General features: G+C 35.4%; 1 protein-coding gene across 1 annotated transcript; it reads right to left on the bottom strand.

The window, feature by feature from the left end:
* Nucleotides 1-304: 304 nt before the first annotated feature.
* On the bottom strand, nt 305-26,336 carry scn4aa (sodium channel, voltage-gated, type IV, alpha, a). The gene is made up of 21 exons (XM_073828438.1): nt 26,111-26,336; nt 25,940-25,982; nt 25,672-25,813; nt 25,389-25,589; nt 25,027-25,185; nt 23,816-23,821; nt 23,354-23,474; nt 22,472-22,710; nt 21,269-21,442; nt 20,730-21,086; nt 10,937-11,323; nt 9,641-9,767; nt 9,386-9,540; nt 9,110-9,283; nt 8,879-9,001; nt 7,121-7,402; nt 6,790-6,843; nt 6,042-6,179; nt 5,832-5,936; nt 5,422-5,692; nt 305-3,914 (listed from the first exon to the last, which is right to left on the bottom strand). The coding sequence occupies exons 1-21, from the start codon at nt 26,319-26,321 to the stop codon at nt 2,629-2,631; spliced, it is 4,755 nt and encodes a 1,584-aa protein (XP_073684539.1). The 5' UTR covers nt 26,322-26,336; the 3' UTR covers nt 305-2,628.
* Nucleotides 26,337-27,092: the final 756 nt, after the last annotated feature.

Here is a 27,092-nt window from a genome sequence, read left to right as displayed (position 1 = left end):
TAGCTGGGAGTAAAAATAGATGGCGTGAAACAAGAACGGCCATCCGGGCAGGGGCCACTGTGACACACAGAAAAAGTCGTATGGAGCACAAGTCTAATGGAAAAAAAAAAGGTCTTGATAAACACCTCTGAGAAAACATATTCACAAACAACACATGATAGCATGCTAAGACTGTAAACGCCACTAGTCCTGACATGAGATGATCTGTGATTCTGAAGAACTGCAATCCGAGATGGCCTTTAAAGCATGGAGAGACGCACATTTATCTTATCAAATTTATTCTATGAATGCACATTGAATTAAATGTTGTCACGTGATGATACAAAGAAATGACAGCATGTGAGAAATACGCTTCTATCTGCAAAGTGTATATACAGGCATATAAAGGCGAGCAAAAGCTAAAGCACTGCAATGTCTCTCTCCTTAATAAAAATGTAAACAATAGAAAATTATATGCATATTAACAGTATCAACATGAAACCAAAAGTGCACAAAACTGCACACGGATTACATACAAGCTCATCGTGAGATTTTTTTTTTCTCAACAAAATTAATTCTCATTTGAACATACAGTAAACTATGTTTTTTGGTAATGAGAGACCAAATCTAAAAACTATACAAGAGGTAAATATAAATATCTCAAAAGTGCTTCATTTATGAGTTTTAAGAAATAAGACATTTGCAGTCACATTAAGACTTCAGAGGCAATCCGTCATTAAATGTCTCCAACACATACAACTTTTAGCTATGACTCACAGGTACTAAACACTGAATGTTTTGGGGGTAGTATTAACTTGATAATGTTTTAAAATGATAGAATTTTAATGAAAGGAATTCAAAGGAAGGTGTAAACATCACAACCATATATCCAGTAATAAATATGAATTTCTGCTACAGATAAATAGTGAGAAAAACTGCATTTACTTTTCAGGCTTAGGAGATTTTCAACATATTAGTTAAATAATCACAAGTGAAAATCTAAAATCTACTACTTTGGCATTAAAGAAAAAACGATAATTTTGACCAATACAATGTATTGTTGGCTATTGCTACAAATATATCCGTGCTACTTATGACTGGTTTTGTGGTCCGGGATCACATTTAAGACAAGATAAATACTATGATGAACCTGTAAAATACAAGCTTATTGAAGAATCGCTTTAAATATTGCTAAGAAATGTATCATTGTATACTGTAGAATAACTTGGTGTTAGTGCACAGAGCTAAACAGCAATGATTTCATTTCCACTATAAAAAAATTGTGAAATTGGATTTTTTATGCAAAACTCACTTTGGCGAACAAGTCCTAGGTTTTTCCCAAAATCAAAACTAGTGCAGAAAGATTCTCTGGAGGATTCTCTAAATATCAATAAAAAGTTAACTTTCGACTCACAATGGTGCCAAAAGATCAAACTGGGTGTGGCCACTTTTACTTAAAGGGCTAGTTCACTCCAAAATAAAAATGACCCCATGATTTACTCATCCTCAAACCATCCTTGGGGTAAATGTTTTTCTTCTTTCAGATGTTGTGGGTTCTTCAAGCTTTATAATGGCAGTGACTGGCTGTTGAGAAGTCCAATAAAGTGCATCCATCAATCATAAAGTATACCACATGGTTCCGGAGGTTAATAAAAGGCCTTCTGAAGCTGTTCCAGCGGATGACGTAGGACGTAGGCATATGATCTGGTGAGAATATGCTAGTCTCATTAGAACCAAGTTTTGTTTACAGCAAAGGGAAACCTCCATTTGGCTTATGGTGTTTTGTTTTGCTCTCTCCAGTGTGCTTCCAGGTTCATCACTTCCGTGTTCATCACCGTGTTCGCCTACGTTCTGCATTACCTGCTGGAAAGCAACTCTTATGTATGGATGTACGACAGTTAGCGGAAGCTAGAGATTACAGTTTTAAAATATATTTTTGATCGATTCGTTGCATTGATTTGCTGCAGAAGGGCTTTATTAACCCCCTGGAGCCACGTAGTGTACACTTCATGATGGATGGATGCACTTTACTGAACTTCAAAATCTCAAAAGCCATTCACTGCCGTTATTTAAAGCTTGGAAGAGCCAGGAAAACTTTTTTTTTAATATAACTTAATTATATATAATACTATTCATCTGAAAGAAGAAAGTCATATATGGCTTGATGGTGAGTAAATCATGGGGTAATTTTCATTTTTGGGTGAACTATCCCTTTAAATGGTTATAACTCTTGGACTAAATGAGATATATTGACCAAATTTGGCACATTTGTGTATTGGCTCAGTCTGAGGTCATATGGAAAAATTGCAGCACTTAGCCACTTGGTGGTGATATAACAGGGAAAAAAAGAAAAAAAAACCCTCATATATATGTATAAGGGCAAAAGAACTTGGCTAAGTCATGACAAATATACTTCTGATTAGGAACAAATAAAATGAATCCTAAATAAAACAGCTTATTACAAAAGTTCAAATAATAATAAAAAAACTGTATTCCCAAGAAATAGCATTCCAATGCTGTCACACTGTAGCAGTCCTCTGTAATCCTTTCAGCCATCTTGTTTTTGGAGCATACGTTGTTCAGTGTGTGCAGGTGATACTCCATTTTACATCACAAGGATTATCTCAGTCCATAGTCATTGTCCACCAGCTATACTATTGACTCTTTTATTGTTGCATTCTCTAAATTGTTCAGGCCATGCGTCGTGGGTGCAGACCGGAGGATCACCTCACTTGTGAGCTCCACTGGTAGTATGAGTTGTCCCTGTGGTCGAGGGTACGTTACAGATACTCTGTGCTGCGTGACTGTGGTGGGTTTGGGTGGCTGTGCACTAGGTGGCAGCTCAAGAGCCATGGCGAGTTCTGGATTGCTACCATACAGGATATCCATTTTCCTTGCAATCAACCCTTTGGTTTCTGGAGGTTCTTCATCGTCCTGATTCCTAACTTTCCTCTTTGAACGATGCATGTAGCAGGCATAGCGAATAGCACGTTTGAGGAGATGCCTACGGTATGTTCGTTGAACAGCAATGGCTGCACGCTCTTCCTCCTTCCTCCTGAGAGTGGTGGTGATTGGCTCAAATGAGGCAGATGTGGGATTGCTCATTTTGAACTTGGCTTCAATGCTTTCCTTCATGGCATCCATCTCAATCGTGTCACCAAGAACCTCACGGGTAACTGCCAAAAGAATATCCAGACAGTGGATTTTGTCGCCAGTTACAATGGGCAGATCCATGGTGATTAGTTTGAGGCGGTTGGGTTTGGCAATTCGCAAAGGCTCCTGCAAAGCATCGACAAAGTCAAACACACGGTTGTAATCGATGAACTGTGTCGCATCAGCGTCAAACTTTTCCCACGTCTCGTCGAACATCTCAAAGTCATCCTCGCAGAGCGGGTCTCCGCTCTCCTCCTGAGCAACGTTGAAGTTCTCGAGAATGATAGCAATGTACATGTTCACGACCACCAGGAACGACATGATGATGTAACTGCAGAAAAACATGATGCCCATGCCAGGGTTCCCGCAGTTACCTCGAACATCTGTACCAGGGTTCTCTATGTCAGGGTCACAATCTGGAGGACCGCTGTTCAGAATCGGCAGTAGAAGCCCATCCCAACCTGCCGATGTCGTGATCTCAAAAAGACAGATGATGCTGCCGCCAAATGTTTCAAAGTTAAAGATGTCGTCTATGCCTGCCTGCTTTTTCACATAGGCAAAGTTGGACATGGCAAAGATGGAGAAGATGAACATAATGAGGAACAGAAGCAGTCCGATGTTGAAGAGGGCAGGAAGTGACATCATCAAGGCAAACAAAAGAGTCCTAATGCCTTTTGCCCCTTTGATGAGACGCAGCACACGGCCGATTCTGGCGAGCCGGATGACACGGAACAAGGTGGGAGACACAAAGTACTTCTCAATGATGTCTGATAACATGAGACCTTGGGAAAGAAGAAATATGGGTTATTATAAAGAATTTAGTGAGGCACACTGAGGTGCACTTGTAGAACTCTTAGTACCTAGTGTATCCAAATCAGTAAAATATGCTATAACAAACTACAGTTGAAGTCAAAAGTTTGCATCCCCCTTTCAAAATCTGCAAAATGTTAATTATTTTATCAAAATAAGAGGGATCATACAAAATGCATGCTCTTGTTTATTTAGTTAGACATTTTACATAAAATATGTTTACAGCATTTTTGTGTATTTGAACCCTCTACAGCAATTACTGTATGATTCTGAGATCTATTTTTTCACACTGAGGACAAATGAGGGACGCAAACGCTTACTTACGCTTTAGAAGAAAAAACAATGCATTAAGAGCCGGGGGTGAAAAGTTTTTGAATTTGAAGATCAGGGTAAATTTAATTAATTTTGTCTTCTGGAAAACATGTAACTATCTTCTATAGCCTCTGAAGGCCACAACTAAATAAAAAAAGGTAATATTTAGGCAAAATAAGAAAAATGTACATACTCCATTATGTTCAAATGTTTTCACCCCCCAGTTTTAATGCATGTTTTTTCCTTGTGGAGCATTAGTGAGTGTTTGAACATTCTGTAATATGAGTCCCTCAGTTGTCCTCAGTGTGAAAAGATGGATCTCAACCATACAGTCATTGTTGGAAAAGGTTCAAATACACAAAAATGCTAAAAAAAAACCTAAAAAAATGTGTGACCTGAAGAATTTTTTACAGCAGGCAGTTTAACTCTTCAGAACAAACAAGGGACTCATGAACAACTATCACTAAACAAAGAAACAAATAGATCATTCAAGGCATGATGTTCGACAACTATAAATCTATACCAGCATAAGCTCATTGGAAAAACTTGGCAGAACTACAAAAGGTACCAAAACAGAAAATTCAATACAGGTTCCATCTGAAACCCTAGCGGCAAAATGTCACCAACAATATTTATTAGTTTCCTCATACATTAGAATTACAGGCGCAGATTATTGATTAATAAAATACTTATTTTCATGTGGTTCCTTGCACAATACTATGTGATGACCCCAAAACTCATTTACCACAGTGTATGATTTGCAAACTAATACATTTTGATGTCTGCATCACATAACCATCTCCGTATGAATGGCTTTTTTGATTTGGTAAACTTGCTCGGTAGCGCACCTGGTAGCATCACAGATATCATGATAAAAGAGCTCAAAGACTTAGAAGCAAGCTAAAATGGCATGGATACTTCAGAAAATGCATTTTTATCTCACATTTGCTGTTGTTAACAGTTAGGTTTTGAGTAGATTTTTGTGTATGTGGTACATTATTTTCAAACATGATAGCATATTAACGCTTAATGTAGCACTCCTCACTTAACAATTTACTTAGAGTGTGCCGCGAAATTTGCTAGGAGAAACATATTATAATTTTGCAGAAATGTTGCTGTAGGCATGTTTTTCCAAAGAGCCCGAGTTGTTTGTTGTTTTACACTTACCTGCTATCGAAAGGATGACCACAACAAAATCAAAGACATTCCAGCCGATAGTGAAAAAATAATGTCTGAGTGCAAACATTTTAAGAACACATTCTCCTGTGAAGACGACGATGAAGGCCAGATTGATCTGGTACAGGATATCCTCTTTCTCAGGACTCTGGTCATCTGTCTCTATCATCATGGTTACCATATTGAGGCAGATAAGCACCATGATAAAGATGTCAAAGAACTGCTTTGTTATAAAGTCGAAAACCACACCCTGGATCTCATTCTGTGAGGAAAACAATATAGTGGATTAGTTTTTAAAAACTTCAAAGCTAATGCTGCTATGCCAATAAAACATTTGCTGACAGTCACTTAGTTAAAAAACCCAGCAATGTATGAATGAATGTAAGTCAAATGTTTCATACCGATGGCCGAGGGATAGGTTTCGCAGGTTTTTTAGAACCCAACTTTTTCATGGCATTGTAGTACTTTTTCTGTTCCTCAGTCATGAAAATGTCTTTTCCTCCAAAGTGCAGAAGAAACAAATATTAATTATTCTTTCTGGTAAAGAATGATCCAAATGCACAACACAAATTATAATAATTTGGAGGTTAGTTTAAAAAAGATATGCTTATCTTGGACTTCTGCTGATTGAAGTTGTCAATGATGACACCAATGAAGAGGTTGAGAGTGAAGAAGGAGCCAAAAATGATGAAAATAACAAAATATAGGTACATGTACAGGTTGATCTCATATGATGGCTGTTCTTCCACCTGACACAAAAAAGAATGAATTAATTTACAATAATAGTAAGTCACATTAAGTACGTTTTACGTTTAATAACTCAGATGAATGGCACTCAGATGGCACAACTTGAATGTCATGACATTTAGATATGAGAACTAACAAAGTTTGATTTTACTGACTTACAACCTGTGCCATACGGACTATATTGTTTTTGAGAGTTGCACTTTTAGGAAACAATTACTTTCAACAATTACTATCAAATGGCTTTAAACCCTTACAATAAAGTGAACATGTTTTATTGACTACTATTATGGTTCTTGTATAATGCATTTTTTGTCCTTTATAACACCATATTTCTAATGAAGAATGAGATTCTTTATCTAAATTCTTTTGTGTTTCACATATAACATGAAATATATAACGGTGGAATTTTCATCAACTATTCATTTTACACCAACTGCAAATTTTGTTAATTAATTGGAAACCACATTGCACTGTTTGTCTTTGCATACAATCAGCGAAGGCCAATATAATAGAAAGTTGTGCAACATGCATGCATATATTACATTACATGCATTCAGTCTATAGAATTGCATTGTAGCAGTTGTACAGGTGGAAAGATTATCATTCTCGTACCTCTCTAGAATCCACTGCAGCATACATGATATCCATCCAGCCTTTAAATGTGGCCTGTGTAGAGAGAAGTACTTTATAAATATCAGCATGTCATAAAAAACCTTTTATTCATTATGCATTTGTACTGAGTTACCTCTGTGTCCTCTGATGCATAAAAATGAAAGGATATGAAAATGCATTCTTTTTATTTAAATCTTTTTAGCTTAGATTCAATAAATATTCACTTTACTCTTTTAAGTTCTAAATTTGCTTGATATTTTTTTCTTCAAAAGACCAAGCAAAATCCATCATGATATGACTGTTTATGATTGCATGAGTACCAGAAACTTACAATTTGCAGTAGAGAGAGGTAGCCGGTTCCCACATTGTCATAGTTGACCTTCACATTGACCCAGCGTGCCTCATTGGTCTGCTCATTCAGTGCAATACAGTCACTCTTGTTGTTGACCACATCCATGGGGAAGCGTTCCTCCGAAGTGGTGTTGATGCAGTGGTAGAACTTTCCAGCAAACAGATTGACTCCCATAATGCTGAAGATGAGCCAGAATATCAGACACACCAGCAGCACATTGAAAATAGAGGGAATGGCACCAACCAGTGCATTCACTACCACCTGCATGGGACATAAACACAATCATGAATTAGAGATAAATGAGTAATCGATATTTGTGCAAATATTTATTTTAACTAATTTCAAAGTTAACTTTTATAGACATTTTAAGTTAAAAACATTTAGTATGCAGTTGATATATAAATTGGGTAAAATATTCTGTCCTTCAGGATGATTAAAGAAAAAAATACTTCTAACAAAAAAAAAAAAAAAAAAAAAAATATATATATATATATATATATATTTATATATTTTTATAGCTCTGAACTTTTTAAAACTCTTTTTAACTAACTTTTTCTAATCATTAAGTGTTAAAATCTTGAATATGAGTTTCAAACTTCCCATTTCCAACTTAAACTGTTAAATTAAAAAAGGCTACTTCACATTTTTTAAAAGAATCAAATTGCCAATCTTTTGGTATGTATGTGGATAATTTTTGTAACAAATTTCAAGTCCAAACAAATGTTCCTCCAAAAAGTGGAAAATGGCATTACCAACACATGCCATTAAATTAAAAAGTACACCAGTCAAAAGTTTTTGAACAGTAAGTTTTTTTAATGTTTTTTAAGAAATCTCTTCTGCTTATCAAGCCTGCATTTATTTGATCCAAAGTACAGCAAAAACAGAAAAAAATTGAAATATTTGTACTAATTAAAATAACTGTTTTCTATTTAAATATATTTTAACATTTTTAGTCCTGTGATTTTAAAGCTGAATTCTTAGCATCATTACTACAGTCACATGATCCTCCAGAAATCATTATAATATTCTGATTTGCTGCTCAAACATTTATTATCATTATTATGTTGAAAACGGCGGAGTAGATTTTTTTCAGAATTATTTGATAAATAGAAAGTTCAGAAAAACAGCATTTATCTGAAACAGAAATCTTTTGTAACATGATAAATGTTTTAGCACCACCTTTGATTAATTTAAAGCATCCTTGCTAAATAATTCCTTGCCCCCCATTATACACTATGGTATAGTGTATAATGTTACAAAAGCTTTTTATTTAAGATAAATGCTAATCTTTGGCAGAATCTTGAGAAAAATGTACTCAACTATTTAAAATATTGATAATATAATAATATAAATAATAATAATAATAATAAAATGTTTCTTAAACAGCAAATCTGCATATTAGAATGATTTCTGAAAGATCATGTGACACTGAAGACTGGAGTAATGATGCTGAAAAATTCGCTTTCATCACAGGAATAAATTAGACTTTAAAATATATTCAAATAGAAACGAGTTATTTTAAAAAGTAAAAATATTTCACAATTTCAATGTTTTTGATGTACATTGGATCAAATAAATGCAGGCTTGGTGAGCAAAAGAGACAACTTTAAAAAACAAGTGTAAATATCAAAAATCAACACATTATACATCAAAATCCTCTTAAAAGTTTATCAAGGTCAACTTCAGATCTTTATTTCATTTGACAAATGCATAAATGCAGCAAGAGTCATTCCTTACCCTCATTCCCTCAAATCTTGACAGAGCTCGAAGGGGTCGAAGAGCCCTGAGCGTTCTAAGAGATTTGATTGCTCCCAGTTCAGCATATCCCAATAAATTGGCTGTTAAACTGACTAGTGACACCTTGAATAAAATAGAAAGGGAAAAAATTAGTCTTTGGCATCTGACGAATGCGGATGTATTTGCTTATAAGGGTAAAAGCTTTGGCAAAAGTCAAAAAGGTAAACTCACATCCACAATGAGGAAGTCCAGCCAGCACCATGCATTAGTGAAGTAGGTCTTGAAACCATATGCCACCCACTTTAGTAACATCTCCACTATGAAAATGTATGTGAAGACTTTATCAGCATACTCCAGGATAGTCTTGATAACTCTGCGGCGCTCAATGTTGATATCCTCAAAAGCCTGACAGAATGTAAAATAATTAATGAATTAAAAAAGCAAGATTTAGTATCACCAAAACTAGATGCCGTTTATTAAGCATTGGCTTAGTTTTGACAGACACACCAGTGCTCCACTGCTAAGGAGAATCATAAAGATGATGAAAGTCTCAAAGTAGTCATGCTCAACGATGGTGAAGCATGTTCTTCGTAGGTTCCACCACTTTTTCCCCCATCCTTCTGTGATGTCTACATGCAAACATGGAAATCGCTTAACACAGCCTAAGTGAAACGAGAGAAAAATACATAAATTAAGACATTTCTGGCCTTAAAGTGATGCTTTAAACATTAATATTCATAATGAAGGAAAATGCATGCACACCCTCTGTGAAACAGGACTCTGGCTCTTCCGGCTCTGGTTCTTCTTCCTCTTCGGGCTCAGGTTCAGGTTCTGGAGGCCGGTAGTCTACTGTGCTACAAACTGAAGAGTCGCCATCATTAAGAGCGACCTGAGCAGCAAAAGATGTAAAGAAATGAGAGAGAACATAAAATAAATAAAAAGAGAACTCTTTTTTTATATGATAACATAAAAATATATTTAAAACATATACAGTATATATATAAAACATGGTAATATGGTATAAGTTACTTATATATACCGTACATAAACAGTCAAAAGTTTAACAGTAAGATTTTTTTAAGAAGTCTCTTGCCAAGCATGCATTTATTAGATCCAAAGTACAGCAAAAACAGTAATATTTAGAAATTTTTACTATTTAAAATAAATATATTTTAAAACCAGTCACATGATCCTTTAGAAATTATTGTAATATTCTGATTTGCTGCTTAAGAAACATTAATTGTTATTATGTTGAAAACAGCTGAGTAGAATTTTTTTTAGGTTTCTTTGATGAATAAAAAGTTTAGAAGAACAGCATTTATCTGAAATAGAAATATTTTGAAATATTATAAATGTCTTTATCATCACTTTTTATCTCTTTTGATTTAAAGCATCCTTGGATCTTTCTATTAATCAAAAAATCCTGAACAAATGTCAACTGTTATATTTTTGATATATTATTGATAATAATCTTAAATTTTTGAACAGCAAATCAGCATATTAGAATGATTTCTGAAGGGTCATGTGACACTGAAGACTGGAGTAATGATGCTGAAAATGTAGCTTTGATCACAGGAATAAATTACATTTTTAAAATATATTCAAAAAGAAAACTGTTATTTTAAATAGTAAAAGTATTTCAAAATTTGTGCTGTACTTTTGATCAAATAAATGCAGGTTGGCAAGCAGAATAGACTTCTTTTTAAAAAACACTGAAAATCTTACTGTTCAAAAACTTTTGACTGGTAGTGTATTTCTCAAGAATAATTAAGCCTGGTGAATGCAGTAGATTTGAGTAAAATATATTTAAATGATTAAATTATGTTTATAACATTTTTAGAAATGCTTGGTTATTACAACTTTTGTTTATTTAAAGTTTTAGTACAATGAAGTAGAAATGAACTGACTGTCTCAAAATTATGATTATGACACTAGGGTGGGACAGGCCAAAATCAGTTTTAAGAGGGAAATAAAGACATTTAATGTATTTGAAACTTAGTAATTTTCTTCATGGTAAAGTTTTCTCACCATAGATAATGAGGGAGGGAGAGAGAAGACAGGCTTTTGTTTTACCTTTCCATCCTCCTCATCAGAAGATTCATCAGAGTTCTCCTCCTCTTCAACATCAGACTCACAACGAGCAATGGGTACAGTCAGTGTTGAAGGCAAACAATTGGTCAAGCCATCTGCCATTTTCCCCTCATCCAGGTGGTTTATAGCACACAGTTCTATGTCTCCTTCCCCTCCTCTCTCATTATTGTCAGGAGGTTTCTTTCCTAGAATTCGTAGCACCATACTGGTGATGAAGGCTTTGAGCCAGTCTACACCTCTGGTGATGCGACTGATGGCGATCTGAAGATTGTTCATTTCACCATCATCATCACCTCCAGACAGATTATCCCCACTGAAGGAGCTGAGCAGCAGGGCCAGGAACAGGTTCAGTACCTGAGAAGTACAGATCAGAATGAGATTTGCAGGTTGAACACATATGTGACCCTGGACCACAAAACCAGTCATAAGGTTAAATTTTACAAAACTGAGATGTATACATCATGTGAATACTCGAAAAATAAACTTTCTATTGATGTATGGTTTGTTAGGATAGGACAATATTTGGCCGAGATACATCTATTTGAAAATCGGGAATCTGAGGGTGCAAAAAAAATCAAAATACTGAGAAAATCACCTTTAAAGTTGTGCAAATTAGGTTCTTAACAAGGCATATCACTAATCATAAATTACATTTTGATATATTTACAGTAGGAATTTTACAAAGAATCATCATGGAACATGATCTTTACTAAATTTCCTAATGATTTTTGGCATGAAAGGAAAATCTAAAATTTTGACCCATGCAATGTATTTTTGGCTATTGCTACAAATATACCCCAGCGACTTAAGACTGGTTTTGTGGTCCAGGGTCACATATAAGACGTAAGGCATTCTTGCAGCTTAAGTGGTAAAGAGTACCATACTTGGCATGCTACAGATTACCTAGAATTGTGTGTATCCTATTATTGAATAAGCTCTTGTCGCTTATGACAGAACAGCTAATCACAATGATCTTGTCTTCTGAAAAGACTATTTTTTTCGCTTACGTCAGAAACAGCGAATCTCTTTAAAAACTGGTTGTTGTTTTCACTACATTGCATTGTTATATTTTGTAAAAGTTTTACCCGCCAACTGACACTGTTACATATACTCGCCAACGCCGATTTTTACTCACATTTGGCGTTTGGCGAGTGTTAATTTTAGGCCCTGCTTATAACTATGGGTACAGTAATTTTTGACACTTCCAAAATGCTTGCAACAGACATGGAAATACAATTCATAAATACATGAATTATTTCCATCTTTGTTGCCATAGTTTTGGAAGTGCCCTTTTCTGTTCTAAAGAAGGGGCGTCCCAGTACTTTTGTCCATATAGTGTATGTACAAGTCATTGTAGTGTTTGGTGATGAGTTTTTGGCTCAAGGTCCGCATTTAAAGTCATACCAGAGGTGTTTAGCTGATATTAGGACTTTGCTTTCTGCAGGCTTGTCAAGTTCTTCCACACTGACTGAATCAATTTCTTTTTGAACCTTGCCTTATACACAAAGGCACTGTCATGTTAGAACTGAGGAGGGTCCTGTCAAAACTGTTGCTATAAAATTAGAAGCACACAATCCCCTAGAATATCATTTTATGCTTAACATTAAGATTTATACTCATTACAATTACTAAATTAGTAAAACCCGTTCATTAGAAAGGGGTGTGCCAATACTTTTGGCAATATAGTGTATCATATTTTTCATAGAATTTAGTACTGCCCTTCAGAAGCTACATAAGCTACTTACATGTTTGCCCAGAAGACAAAATAGGTTCAATTTACCCTGCTCTTCAAATTAAAAAAAAGTTTTCACCCCTGGCTCTTAATGCATTGTGTTTGAACCTTCTGTATTAGTTGCATATGAGTCCCTCAGTTGTCCTCAGTGTAAAAGATGGCTCTCTAAATCATACAGTCATTGTTGGAAAGGGTTCAAATACACAAAAATTCAGAAAAACCAAAGAATTTGTGGGACCTGAAGGTATTTAACTGTTCAGGATTTTTGCAGATTCTGCAAGGTGTATGTAAACTTTCGACCTCAGCTGTAGTTTATGAGAATGTATTTACAGCTTTTTCAGCTGTAAAACCGTGTGCATTTAAAATGATGAAGCACTGTAAAAATTACAGTTGTCCCACACTGAAAAAAAAAAAAGATTTAAAGTATTAAAGGATAACTGTTGCCAAAATGCAACCTGGGCTGTTTTTTTTTTTTTTACTGTAAACGAGACAAACTTATATCTAAAAGCATAATTACGACAAACGAGCCGTTTTTGAGATTGACCGTGATTTAGTTTTGTGGTCAGTGGCCGGTGAATGGGAGTACTAGGGGCATACATTTGAGCGCATCAAAATCGATATTTTTACAACACTAAGAAGGCTCGACACACCATGACACTTTGCTCGAAGTATCGCCTGGGTCTCTACACATGAACTCCAGCATTGAGAACATTGTTTGTGTACACAGAGTTTACTAAAAAGAAAGGTTTTGAACAACTCACTTTCACTGTTTGAGTTTCCGCTCGCGGCCGTCTTGCCAGTCAAGAGGTGTCGATCTCCGAGTGCGAGGATGGATAGCTCCTAAAGCATATTTCCATATAAATGCACGGCTAATTCTTTGTTTTGTCGCAAGTGAAAAACAATATTAAACTTCAAGTTGTAAAAAGAGCCTCATATAAGCCTAATATTTCGTCCTATGGAGTCCAATCGCATTCGGAGATCGACACCTCTTGACTGGCAAGATGGCTGCGAGTGGAAACCCAAACAGTGTAAGTGTAAGTGAGTTGTTCAAAAAACAGTTATCCTTTAAACCTTGTTTCCTTAAAAAATATATATATATATATTTTTTTTCACATTTTCAGTTCGATGCAAAATGTCAGTGTTTAGAACATACTGTAATGTTGTCTAACATCATTCAAATTTCAGTAATACAAGCTAGTTTCATAGTTTCACAAATAATTGGTTTCCAAGTTATACATAGCCAGTATCAGGTTTAGGTAAGCTCTGTACTAATAAAGTTTCAATAAATATTATGTTGTCTGGAGGCCTGGGGCAGGGATACTATCTTTAGGATCGAAGCACACTAGACATAGCACATAGTTTCAACAGCCATGACTGCTCTCATTTATCTCAGACTTGGGCACAAGCTGAGAAAGACAAGAAAAGAGAATAAGAGAGTGCATGAGAGGATAAGACAGATAGTAAATGACAAAATTTAAGTGTAGCTTTATGATTAAAATGTAGCTTGGCATACAGAGCTGCAACTAAAAAATACAGTATATTTTGAGCATTGTGTATTATTTTGAAGAAACCAGGTACAGTTTATGTAAATAAAGTGAATGAGGAGTTATGAGAATGAAGTCATATCATTTCAACTTCATCAATTTTTGCTCACGTCCCAATAAGGCACAGTATAATTTGCAACATTACTTATTCCAGCAGTACTTAAAATATATTTGATACTGTGGATATTATTTGTCAGGGTATGTGGGGGTATTTAAAGCTCTTGGCCAAAACAAAAATACACCATTACTAATTAATCTTCCTTAGTCAAGTTTCTCAATGCTATATTAATCGTAGTGTCATGATACTATAATAACAGCCCTGTACATCAAAGCACAGATTATTTGGCACTCAGGCACAACCTGGTGCAAAATGCCCCAACCATTTGACAACATATGAGCCTAATGTATGAAATACATCAAGCTTCCTGAGAAACACGGCAGTAGAAGCAGGTGCTGTGATTTTCACATTGTACATCAGAGCTGCATGCCAAATGAGGCCACTGATATTTGGTTTCCCTGTCTTACACTCCTCTAGCCTACTCTTTTTCATCCAGCTCACTAAACTTAGAGTGCAGATGCAACTCATGTCAGTACCGATGCTCTAAATGATTTCATTGCTCTCCATCACGTGAAGTATTTAGCTAGTTTTGCTTCAGCACCCTCTGGTTAGACTTAGTAAACCTATTAACCATGCAAATGTTAAAAAGAAAGAATAAAAAGTAAATTCTAAATAACTGATGATTGACAGATTAGACGTCACAATTTGACAACAATATTTATGTTACAAATGACTTCCATTTCAAATAAATGCTGTTCTTTTAAATGATCTATTGTTCAAAGAATCCACAAAAAGATTAAGCAGCACAACTGTTTTCAATAATAAAAATGTTTCTTGAGCAGCATATCAGCAGAAGAATCATGTGACTCTGAAGACTGGAGTAATGATGCTGAAAATTCACCTTTGCATCACCTAAATAAATTACATTTCAAAATATATTCAAATAGAAAACTGTACTTTTAAATTGTAGTAATGTCTCACAATGTTACTATTTTAATGCATTTTTGATTAAATAAGTCGAAAAACATTCAGTCAGTAGCATTTTATTATTTGCATTTATCATTATTTTGGGTCACGGCCCATCAGTTACTGTATAAAGTATAGGTGAGGAGCTGGCACATGAACCTTCAGCTCTTGCTGCTGTGTTTCTCAGCTGTCCGTGTTAGTTTCTTGTGCGCCAAGACACTCACTTGAGCTGCATCTTAGCACACAGCCAAGATCAAAACCACTGTTTGCTGGCTCCGGTCATATGATGTAAATAGAAAGCAGCACTGAACATGTGGCTCTGTCTTGCAATGCATGTTTGTCCTGAAGACAAGTGCAGGAGAGTGTAACCACATGAAGAGGATGTGTTTGTTAAAATGTATGTTAGCTATGGACCATGTTGAGTAATGATGCTTTTGTTAGCTCACTAAAACGGGCCATTTCCTTTTCTCACTATGTATAAACGGAGAGGAAGTGTATTCAGTCAGCAGCTCCAGTATGGTAATTATGTGCACAGCTGCTAGCAGCTCATCTGCATCTCCTTGATCTGTATCAACACATGAAGTTAGCATGGTAGTTTTTACTTAAAAACAACAATGACAGCTTCCTGTTGGGGTACTCTATACAGAAACACTAAATCAGTTTAATAAATTTTTTTGTGAAATACATTTAGATTTTTTTTTACTATTTAAAATAACTGTTTTCTATTTGAATATATTTAAAATTTTAATTTATTCCTGTGATTTCAAAGTTGAAATTTTTGCATTACTTCAGTCTTCAGTGTTACATGATCCTTCAGAAATCATTCTAATATGCAGATTTTTTGCTCAAAAAGTTCAGAAGAACAGCATTTATCTGAAATAAAAAATCTTTTGTAACATTATAAATGTGTTTATCATCACTTTTGATCAATCCAATCAAGCATCCATATATACATATACATATACATATACATATACATATACATATACATATACATATACATATATAACACTGTCAGTCTGACAAGTCAGGAGAAGTGGCATGTGAATGAGAGCAACATTGTAGATTTTATGACCAAAAAAAATGATTTTCAGCAAAGAAAGTATTTTTTTTCCATGAAGATAATATTTTGCCTAGCAATCATTGTGTTGTAGATACAATTATTTGACTTACACAAACCAAAGTAGCTGTTTCTCTAGTTTAATTTATAAAGTTTTGGGGCTTTTATGCCTTTAATGGACAGGACAGTAGAGAGATGACAGGAAATCAATGGGAAGAAAAGGGGAGCAGGATTGGCAAAGGACCTCGAGGCGGGATTCGAACTCGGGTCGCCGAGAGCACAGTTGCGCTATATATAAAAATGTAAGTTTTTTCTATGTATAAACTGTTTATTTAATATAATATGTTTTCGTAGTTTGTATTGTCCCTTTTCAGTGCAAAATTTTCACATATTAAAAAAAGAATTCATGCCAATATTGTCCAAAACCCAACTTTTTTAGGGCGTTTCCAAACTTTTGGAGGGCAGTATATATAAATAGATAAATTCTGATCTTTGTATCTTTCTATTCATCAAAGAATCCTGTAAAAACTCACGACGGTTTATTTCAATGTTCTAAGCTGCAGTTAAAACCAGTGTTGTTTTCGTCAACGATGATGATGACGAAATAATTTCGTTGACGCCACTTTTTTCATGATGATAACGAGACGATGACGAGATAAAAATGGCTCGTTGATGACTAAAACATGACGAGACGTGTGTGAGTTTTCGTTGACGAGACGAGAATAGACAAAAATGTTAGTGGGTGGTCCGTCAGACGTTTAAAATGCATGACATTTCTGCTTATTGTGCATGCCAATTAAAACCTAAAAAGTATCTGCCGCTATGGCAAGCCATTTTAGCATTAAATACTCTTTGCCATACTAGTATGGCAAGCCGTTTTAGCATTCTATCCTTGTTTGGTTACGCTCAACACGTCACATTGTTGTCACTCAGACAGACAGACGATTAACCATGATGGCGGCAGTTTGCACACAGGGTGGTCGCAAACGGTGAGAGGACCTATGGGTGTATTTCAAATATATGTCTTTTATGTCTAAAACCATTCCTTCATTATTGTAATTATTGGTGAAAATAGTCGATCCGGAAGCTCACATTGTGCTGAACTATAGATCTGCTATTTTCACAACTTATAAGTGACACTACCAAACAGCAAAATACTTACTGACCTACATTAATTTGTTAAAAGACTTTTCCCCCTTTTTTTGACTAAAACTAGACTAAAACCTTTTTGACTTTTCACCGACTAAAATTGGACTAAAACTATCACATTTAGAAGTGACTAAAATTTGACTAAAACTAATAAGCATTTTAATCCAAAAGACTAAGACTAAATCTAAGATGGTTGTCAAAAACAACACTGGTTAAAACTGAAACTATTTTTTTAATAAATAAAATTTTAACAAATAAAAATGCATAAAAACTATGTAACAAAACTAACAAATAAAAATACACATATTTAATAAAACTTGATGTAACAATACGATATAAAATCTAATTTAAAATATGAACAAAACTATAATATATCAGTGCTAGTGTAATAACACTGCTTAGTTGTAAAGGACATTCAAATGAATGTTTATTAAACTCCAGCACTAAAGAGAGTTTTGCATATGAAAGTTTAAATGTTATGACTAATTAACACCTGGTTACCCAGAGAAATCAGACACTAACTGCTGAATGTCAACAACAGCCAGCTTGCCATCAGCTGTGCTGAAAATCCTTTGGGTTTGGCTTGATTGCTATGTTAAAGCTTCAGATCAGTACAGCTTCAGGGTAACAGTTATAAAGATTAACAGCTTAGCAGTGACAGCAGATGTCTAATAATAATAGTGTTCCCTCTGAGGGTGAAAGAAAATAGTAACATTTCAGAGCTCAGCTGCACTAAAAGCTTTAGAAGTTCTTGCACATTTAGTTTACTGCAAAAAATGATTTTCTTTTTTTACAGTACAATGTACAGTAAATGTATCTTGATTTAAAGAGATAGTTCATGCAAAAATGACAATTATCCCATGATTTACTCACCCTCAAGCCATCCTAGGAGTATAAGACTTTCTTCTTTCAGACGAACACAATCTGAGTTATAATAAAAAATGTCCTGGCTCTTCACAGCTTTATAATGGCAGTGAATGGTTGTTGAGATTTTGAAGTCCAACAAAGTGCATCCATCCATCATAAAAAAGTAGTCTACACAGTTTCTGGGAGTTAATAATGGCCTACTGCAGTGAATCGATTCATTTTTGTAAGAAAAATATATCTAAGACTTTAAGACTTTACTATGTATTTACTGCATTATGTGCGTTCATGAGAAAGTGGCATTCCAGTGGATGACGTAGGACATATGTGCGGTAAAAAAAAAGGAATCGCAGTGGACAGAGCAAAACAAAACACTGGCCTCAAATTAGAAGTACAAAACAAGGATTTGTAAACAAAAATGTTGGAGTTCGAAATATGCCAAGAGGAGTCTGCCTGTAGGAGGTTTTCCTTTGCTGTAAACAAACTTGATTTATCGGCGCTTATCATGCACTGTAACGGCACTCTTTGGTGAACGCACATACACTTAGTGAAAGCTAAAGATTCTTACACAAATGCATTGATACACTTTAGAAGGCCTTTATTAACCCCCCGGGAACATTTTTTATGACTGATGGGTGCACTTTATTGGACTTTAAAATCTCAACAGGCATTCACTGCCATCATAAAGCTGGGAAGAGCCAGGACATTTTTTTTAATATACAGTGAAGAGAAAAAATGTGATCCTCTGCTGATTTTGTACATTTGCACACTAACAAAGAAAGGATCCATCTATAATTTTAATGGTAGGTTTATTTTAACAGTGAGAAACTAAATAACAACAACAAAAAAAATCCAGAAAAATGCATTTAAAAAAAGTTATAAATTGATTTGCATTTTAATCAGTGATATAAGTAATATAAGTGTCTTTTATACAGGTAACAAGCTGAGATTAGTAGGACTCTCTTAAAAGGAAAGCTCCTAATCTCAGTTTGTTACCTGTATAAAAGACAATTGTGCACAGAAGCAATCAATCAATCAGATTCCAATCTCTCCACCATGGCCAAGAATATCATAGACAAGATTGTAGACCTACACAAGGCTGGAATGGGCTACAAGACCATCGCCAAGCGGCTTGGTGAGAAGGTGAAAATGGTTGGTGTCGCAAATAAGAACACAAAATAACTGTTAATCTCCCTCAGTCTGGGGCTCCATGCAAGATCTCATCTCGTGGAGTTTCAATGATCATGAAAACTGTGAGGAATCAGCCCAGAACTACACAGGAGGATCTTTTGGTAACACATTACACCATGAAGGACTGAAATCCTGCAGCACCCACAAGGTCCCCCTGCTCAAAAGAGCACATGTACAGGCCCGTCTGAAGTTCGCCATTGTACATCTGAATGATTCAGGGGAGAAGTGTTATGGTCAGATCAGACCAAAATCCAGCTCTTTGGCATCACCTCAACTTGCTGTGTTTGTAGGAGGAATAATGCTGCCTATGACCCCAAAAACAACATCCCCACTGTCAAACATGGAGGTGGAAACATTATACTTTGTGGGTATTTTTCTGCTAAGGGGAAAAGACAACTGCACCGCATCCATGGGACAATGGATGGGGCGAGAACCTTGGGTGAGAACTTCCTTTCCTCAGCCAGGGCATTGACAATGGGTCGTGGATGGGTATTCCAGCAAGACAATGACCCAAAACACATGGCCAAGGCAGCAAAGGAGTAGCTCAAGAAGAAACACATTAAGGTCCCGGAGTGGCCTAGCCAGTCTCCAGACCATGAGTTGCTAAACGTCAGCCTCGAAGCCTCAATGACTTGGAGAGGATCTGCAAAGAGAAGTGGAACAATATCCCTCCTGAGATGTGTGGAAACCTGGTGGCTAACTGCATGAAATGTCTGACCTCTGTGATTACCAACAAGGGTTTTACCAAGTCATGTTTTGTGAAGGGGTTCAAATACTTATTTCACTCATTAAAATGCTAATAAATTTATAACTTTTTTGAAATGCGTTATTCTGGATTTTTTGTTGTTGTTGTTATTTTGTGTCTCACTGTTTAAATAAACCTACTATTAAAATTATAGACTGATCATTTCTTTGTCAGTTGGCAAACGTACAAAATCAGCAGGGGATCAAATAATTTTTCCCTCACTGTAATTCCGATTATATTCGTCTGAAAGAAGAAAGTCATATACTGTACACCTAGGATGGCTTGAGGGTGAGTAAATCATGGGGTATATTTTATTTTTCTGTAAAAACTACACTAAAATACCAAGCAATAAAATCACTTTTGCAGTGTCAGTGGCATGTCATCAAATGCTAACTCATCAAATCAACAAAGTTGGGTGTTTTTCCCAGTAATATTACTCAGTTTCACTTACCACAAGGTTTCCAATGACCATGACCATCATGAAGACTATCAAGCACATGGCTGCTCCGGCCACCTCCATGCAGTCCCACATGGTCTCGATCCACTCTCCACACAAGATCCGAAAGACGATGAGGAAAGAGTGGAAGAAGTCATTCATGTGCCAGCGGGGCAGCTCGCAGTCCTCAGAGATCTTACAAACACAGTCCTTGTAGCTCTTGCCGAAAAGCTGCATGCCCACCACCGCGAAGATGAAGACGATGATGGCCAGGACAAGCGTTAGGTTCCCCAGGGCACCTACTGAGTTGCCGATGATCTTGATCAGCATGTTAAGGGTGGGCCAAGATTTAGCCAGTTTGAAGACACGTAGCTACTTCCAGCACATCCGTCAGAGATGGCACAAACACACACATACCGTGAGACAAAGTTGAACCACAAACTATTTTCATACTTGGCTGAGTTATTTCTTTATTTCATGCATTTTACAGAAAACCTAAATTACACAAGTCATAAAGCAATAAAAGAGATTGAGGGGTTGAGATTCAGACTTACCAAACGGAAGGACCTGAGAACGGACAATCCCTGAACATTGGCCAGTCCCAGCTCTACCAGGCTGAATGTTACAATGATACTGTCAAAAATGTTCCAGCCCACCTGGAAGTAGTAGTAGGGGTCCATAGCAATGAGCTTGAACACCATTTCTGCTGTGAAGATTCCTGTAAATACCTTGAAGAATAAGATTAAATGTGCTGTGAGATGATCAGTTTAAGACTACTAATAACCTGAATTAATGGCAGGCCAATTAAAACCAGTTAATCATGCTTTGTTATTTACAGTTATAGTAGTTTTTTTTTTTCCGATTCTAATGCATTTAATGACTTAAAAAAGCTTTTGTGTACAGATGTGCTTGTTACAGTTAATGCATTTGAGTTTTCATTTGATACAGTATTAATAAATCTTTGTTAACATTAGTTCATTAAAATGCAACAGTTTATTGTTTGTTCATGTAGTTCAGGTCTTTCTTGCTTTTTTTTGTATATTTGAACCCTTTTCAACAATGACTGTATGATTTTGAGTTCCATCTTTTACCTCGAGGACAACTAAAAGACTCATTTGCACCTATTACAGAAGGTTCAAACGCTCACTGATGCTCCAGAAGGAAATATAGTGCATTAAGATCCTTAAATTTAACTTATTTTGTCACTTGAACCTTCTGTAATAGTTGCATATGAGTCCCTCAGTTGCCCTTAGTGTGAAAAGATGGATCTCAAAATCATACAGTCATTGTTAAAATGGGTTAAAAATACACAAAAATGCTGAAAAACCAAACAATTTGTGGGACCTGATGGATTTTTTCTGAAGAACAGCAGGTTTAACTGTTCAGAACAAACAAGTGACTCTTTAACAACTATTACTAAACAAAAAAAGCTGTGGATCATTCAGGGAACAACACAGTATTAAGAATTAAGCGTATGTAAACTTTTGAACGGGGTCATTTTTATAAATTCAACTATTATTTTATTCTTGTGGACTATATGTAAACATCTTTCATGCAAAATATTTTATTCAGGTCAGTAATAAAAAAACGAACATGCATTTTGTATGATTCCCATTTTGTTTTGGTAAAATAATGAACAATTTGCTGATTCTGAAAGGTGTATGTAAACTTTTATATATGCATAGAGTTTAAATCCTCAAGATTAATATTTTTACAGTTATTTGACAATAATTCATAAGCATTGATGTAATACTTACCAAGTTGCCCACTGAGAGAACATGTTCGAATTGCGGACTCATGGGGTAGTGCTCCATGGCCATGAAAAGTGTGTTGAGCACAATACAGATGGTGATACCTAGATCCACAAATGGGTCCATCACCACAAAATTAACCTGCTTCTTAAATTTAATCCAGGGAGCGCAGCAGTCCCATTTACAGAAAATATCAGCAAACTTATACCAGCCAGGGGGACAAGGTCTCTGAGCATCTTCAAACTCTAGGGAGACAAAGAGAGGTTAAGAGGTTGAAAACACTATTTGAACGGTCTCCATTTAGGGTAAGCACTGTATGAACACTAGCAGAGTGACAGCAACAAGTTCTGCAAGTCTAAAGTCTACCCATGGCTCTGAAATAGTCCAAAGATTAGCACCACTCAGATGAAGTTAACAGGTTTTTCTCTACACACAATGTGCCTGACCTTTGCTTAAGATAAATTTCTATCTCCAGAAAATAGACACTCTCAGGCTGTTCTGTCAGATCATGGCACAATAAATATAGGAAACTGAACTTTAAAATAAACTTCAGGGACTTAAAAATTGCCAGTCTAATCCCAGTGCATTTACATTCCTGCTACTGGGACTTCACAAGAAATAGTTGTGGGTTTTCAGTGTGTCTATGATCCTGTCATGGCTAAATGCATTTACTGTTGGGCCTGTGCAGTTCATGGTAATAATAATCATTGATGTTTGATTTTAAGCATATTTTTGTTTGCCAACAATTTTGGTTCTGATATTCTGGAATATATCTGGAGAAAACTCTAGACATGCTCCTCGGCGGCAAAACTACATAATGAGGGATTCAAATGAATATTTTTTTATTTGAAGTTAATAAGCTCTCAAAGAGTTTAATGAAGCTAGTACCCTCCATAGTCGCAGTGAGCACACTGATAGCACTAGCTGTTCTTTTGAAGAGTTTGGGCTGGTCCAGGTACTGCATGCTGTGTTTGGAGCTCATGGACTTGTGGTCCTCTTCAGCAGATAACTGGAGGATAAATGAAATAGTATGGATGTCATCACAATGACAAAACATACTAGTAATAATATCTAGAGTGAAGCAATTGTAATTTCATAAGTTACAATTTCTAAATAACTAGAAAAGAGACATCTATGTACCATTCAGTTATTACAGTGAGTTCATATTGAATCTGAACATACACTAGTAGTTTGTGGTATGCATAAAAAGGTCAGTGAGATCATGAGATAAATCATGTAAAACATGTTGAAACGTTTGACTGATTATGTATAAAATATACACTTATCAGAGATGTAAAAAGTACTGAAAAAAAGTACTTCTATTAAAGTACAGATACTATGCCAAAAAACTGAACTCTATTGCAACTTCAAGTACCTACCCCAAACATTTGAGTGAAAATTAGTATTTAGTATTTATAGTATTTAAAATGTACTTTATCATATACTGGCAAATGTACTGAGAGAAAGTATATAAACCATATTCTGACTATATAAAACCATAAAACTAAGACAAGCAATATTCTGAAAACTGTTACCTGTCAGCAGATGATTTTGCAGTGATTTAACATCAGAATATAGTGATTTTTAAAGTAATAAACCTAAACCATGTTCACACTTGACCCAATTTCATTTTTGTCATTTTTCATTTCTTTATTATAAAAATGCAGTTAAAAATCTGTCTGAAAGGGATAGTTCACACAAAAATGAACATTCTGTCATCATTTATTCACCCTTGTCACATTAGGATAAATACAAATACTATTTTTATTTTTAAATAGTCATATGGCATGTGCATTTTGTCCTTTTAAGTCTAAATTAAATTGTTACAGATTAAAAAGTATTATTTTTATCATGCAAATGTAACTGTAGAAAAGTACAAGTATTGAAATACTAGTGAAAAATAAATATACTAACATGTATTTAAAATACATTTCTTTCATGCTAAGTATACTGTACTACAAATACCTTTACATATTATGTGCTTAATAAACATAGGCTACCCTGCAATTGTACTTTTAGTATACACAATTTCATTTAAAGTCTCCTAAAAACAACAAATTTTGTACTTAATGCATTTTAATTGTGTGGAAGTAGTGCTGAAGTGCAACTAAAGGTATACTTAAGTATACTTGCTTGTGCTAAAGTGGAACTATTGCAAGTATACTTCAGGTACACTTTAAATATGTTGCATTTAAAGACCGATATTATTTAGGATCAAACAATCCCTATCAATATACTGACAATAAAACAAATTTTTGACTTTATTTTAAGAAATGTGCATTGTGCAAAAGTAGTACTCCAAATAAAGTTTAATTACATTTTTTATATTAGTAAGTCTTGAGTCTTGATATGTCAATAAATATGTTAATAGACTATATAAATAATAAACTATACTTAGTATAAAATAAATACATTTTCAATATATTACTTTTTTACTAGGGAGAACTTAAGTAAAGTACAGATTCCCAACGATATAGAAGTAAAGTACTATTACTCAAATACTTGACACCTCTGGCTCCAAAAATAATGTTAAAATACTCCTGTTGTGAAAGTTATATCACCTCTTTGTTAGAGGAGGCTCTGTTGACGACAAGATGAGGCACAATTCGGCCATTACAGTCCTTTATCACATCATCACTGCCAAGACTGTGCAGGGAAGCTGTCCTGTTTGACCCTCGACTTTGTGTCGCCTGGCTGGTCAACGATGCTTTACTGCCTGCCTGTAATTTGAGATTTAAATAAACCACTATATATCAACATACCAGCGTAAGTTTTATCAGTATATATCAATGAATAGTAAGTGTTTTGGGGTTTTGCTATGGATTACATTGTTAATATGATTACACTGAGAATCTGAGGTAGTTCAAACTCTTTAAATAATTTAACTGTATGTTAAAGTGAAAACATATGGTAGTCACCTGACCTCTTGCTCTTGGTTCCTGAGTTGCTCAAGTAATCTTTGAAACTCCTCTTCTTTCTCACGAGCTTCAGTCAAGGTGGCTTCGTTCTGCTCGTCGTATGCCATCGCAACCACAGCCAAGATCAGATTGATGAGGTAGAAGGAGCCCATGAAGATGACCACCACAAAGAAGATCATGTAGGTCTTCCCAGCAGCACGAAGGGTCTAAACAAGATAAAAAAAGGGATTTAATTGGCTTATACTATTCCAACAAATAAACAGACACAAAAACAACTAGTTAACAGACCAACTGAAAGAGATTCTCCCAATAGTCCTGAGTCATGAGTCTGAAGAGGGCTAGAAATGCCCAGCCAAAGGTGTCATAGCTAGTGTAGCCATAGTTTGGGTTTCGTCCGGCCTTCATACATGTGTAACCTTCTGGGCACCTCCTTTTAAAACATCAGACAGCAGATGTCATTAATTTTTTCATGTATAAATCGTTGCCTGTATGTTGTTTTGCAATTACATAGCTATATTAAATTACAAGCATTTTTAATTACTAAACGTAAACTTACCCAGCATCAGAGCTGTTACCACATAATAAAGCATCTAAACTTCCTTCCAGAAAGTATTGGTTTTCTGCAGAGTGTAACAATAGTACTGTTAGTACTAATTGTTGTTTTAACTATGTGATGACACAGCTGAGTAAAACTTGGAAACATTTAATAACCTTGACCTGACTTCACCTTCATTGTCTATGTATGCTTTGAAATCGAAAGTATCTGTGACGTTGAGGATGGTGTCATTGACCATGGTGGCATTGTAGTCATCAAACATGGTGCTGTTGAGAATGGGCCAACGGATGCACTTATGACGTAGATTTCCCATGAACAGCTGCAGGCCAATGAGGGCAAATACAGCCAGTGCAAAAAGGGTCAAAATCATTACATTGACCATCTTCTTGACAGACTGAATCAAAGCCCCGACGATGGTTTTCAAACCTGGGTAGAAAGGCGAAATTTACAAAATACAGTGGAGGACAAAAGTTTACATACAACTTGCAGAATCTGCTAAATGTTAAGTATTTTACTAAAATAAGATACAAAATGCATCTATTTTTTTATTTAGTACTGACCTGAATTAGAGATGTTTACATATAGTTCACAAGTTAAAATAATGAATTTATTATTTGAATTTATAAAAATGAACCTGTCCAAAATTTTGCATACGCTTGATCCTTAATAACTGTGTTGTAAATAACTTGAACGATCCACAGTTGTTTTTTTGTTAAGTGATAGTTGCTCATGAGTCCCTTGTTTGTCCTGAACAGTTAAACTGCCTGCTGTTCTTCCCCCCAATTTTTTTTTTTTTTTTAGCTTTTTTGCGTATTTGAACCCTTTGAACTCCAATAATTACTGTATGATTTTGAGATCCATTTTTTCACACTGAGGAAAACTGAGGGACGCATATGCAACTATTTCAGAAGGTTCAAACGCTTACTGATTCTTTAGAAGGAAACACAATGGATTAAGCTGGGGGTGAAAACTTTTTGAATTTGAAGATCAGGGTAAATTTTACTTATTTTGTCCTCTGGAAACATGTAAATATCTTCTGTAGCTTCTGAATGCCAGTACTAAATAAAAAAAATAGGCAAAATAAGAAAAGTGTACACATTTTCATTCGCCTCTTAATGCAGTGGGTGTTTGAAACTTTTGTAATAGTTGCATA

The sequence above is a fragment of the Garra rufa genome, chromosome 22 (genome assembly GCF_049309525.1).
Source record: "Garra rufa chromosome 22, GarRuf1.0, whole genome shotgun sequence".
Taxonomy (NCBI): domain Eukaryota; kingdom Metazoa; phylum Chordata; class Actinopteri; order Cypriniformes; family Cyprinidae; genus Garra; species Garra rufa.
Note: the sequence above shows the minus strand (reverse complement) of the source record. Positions and strands in the feature narration are given on the sequence as shown.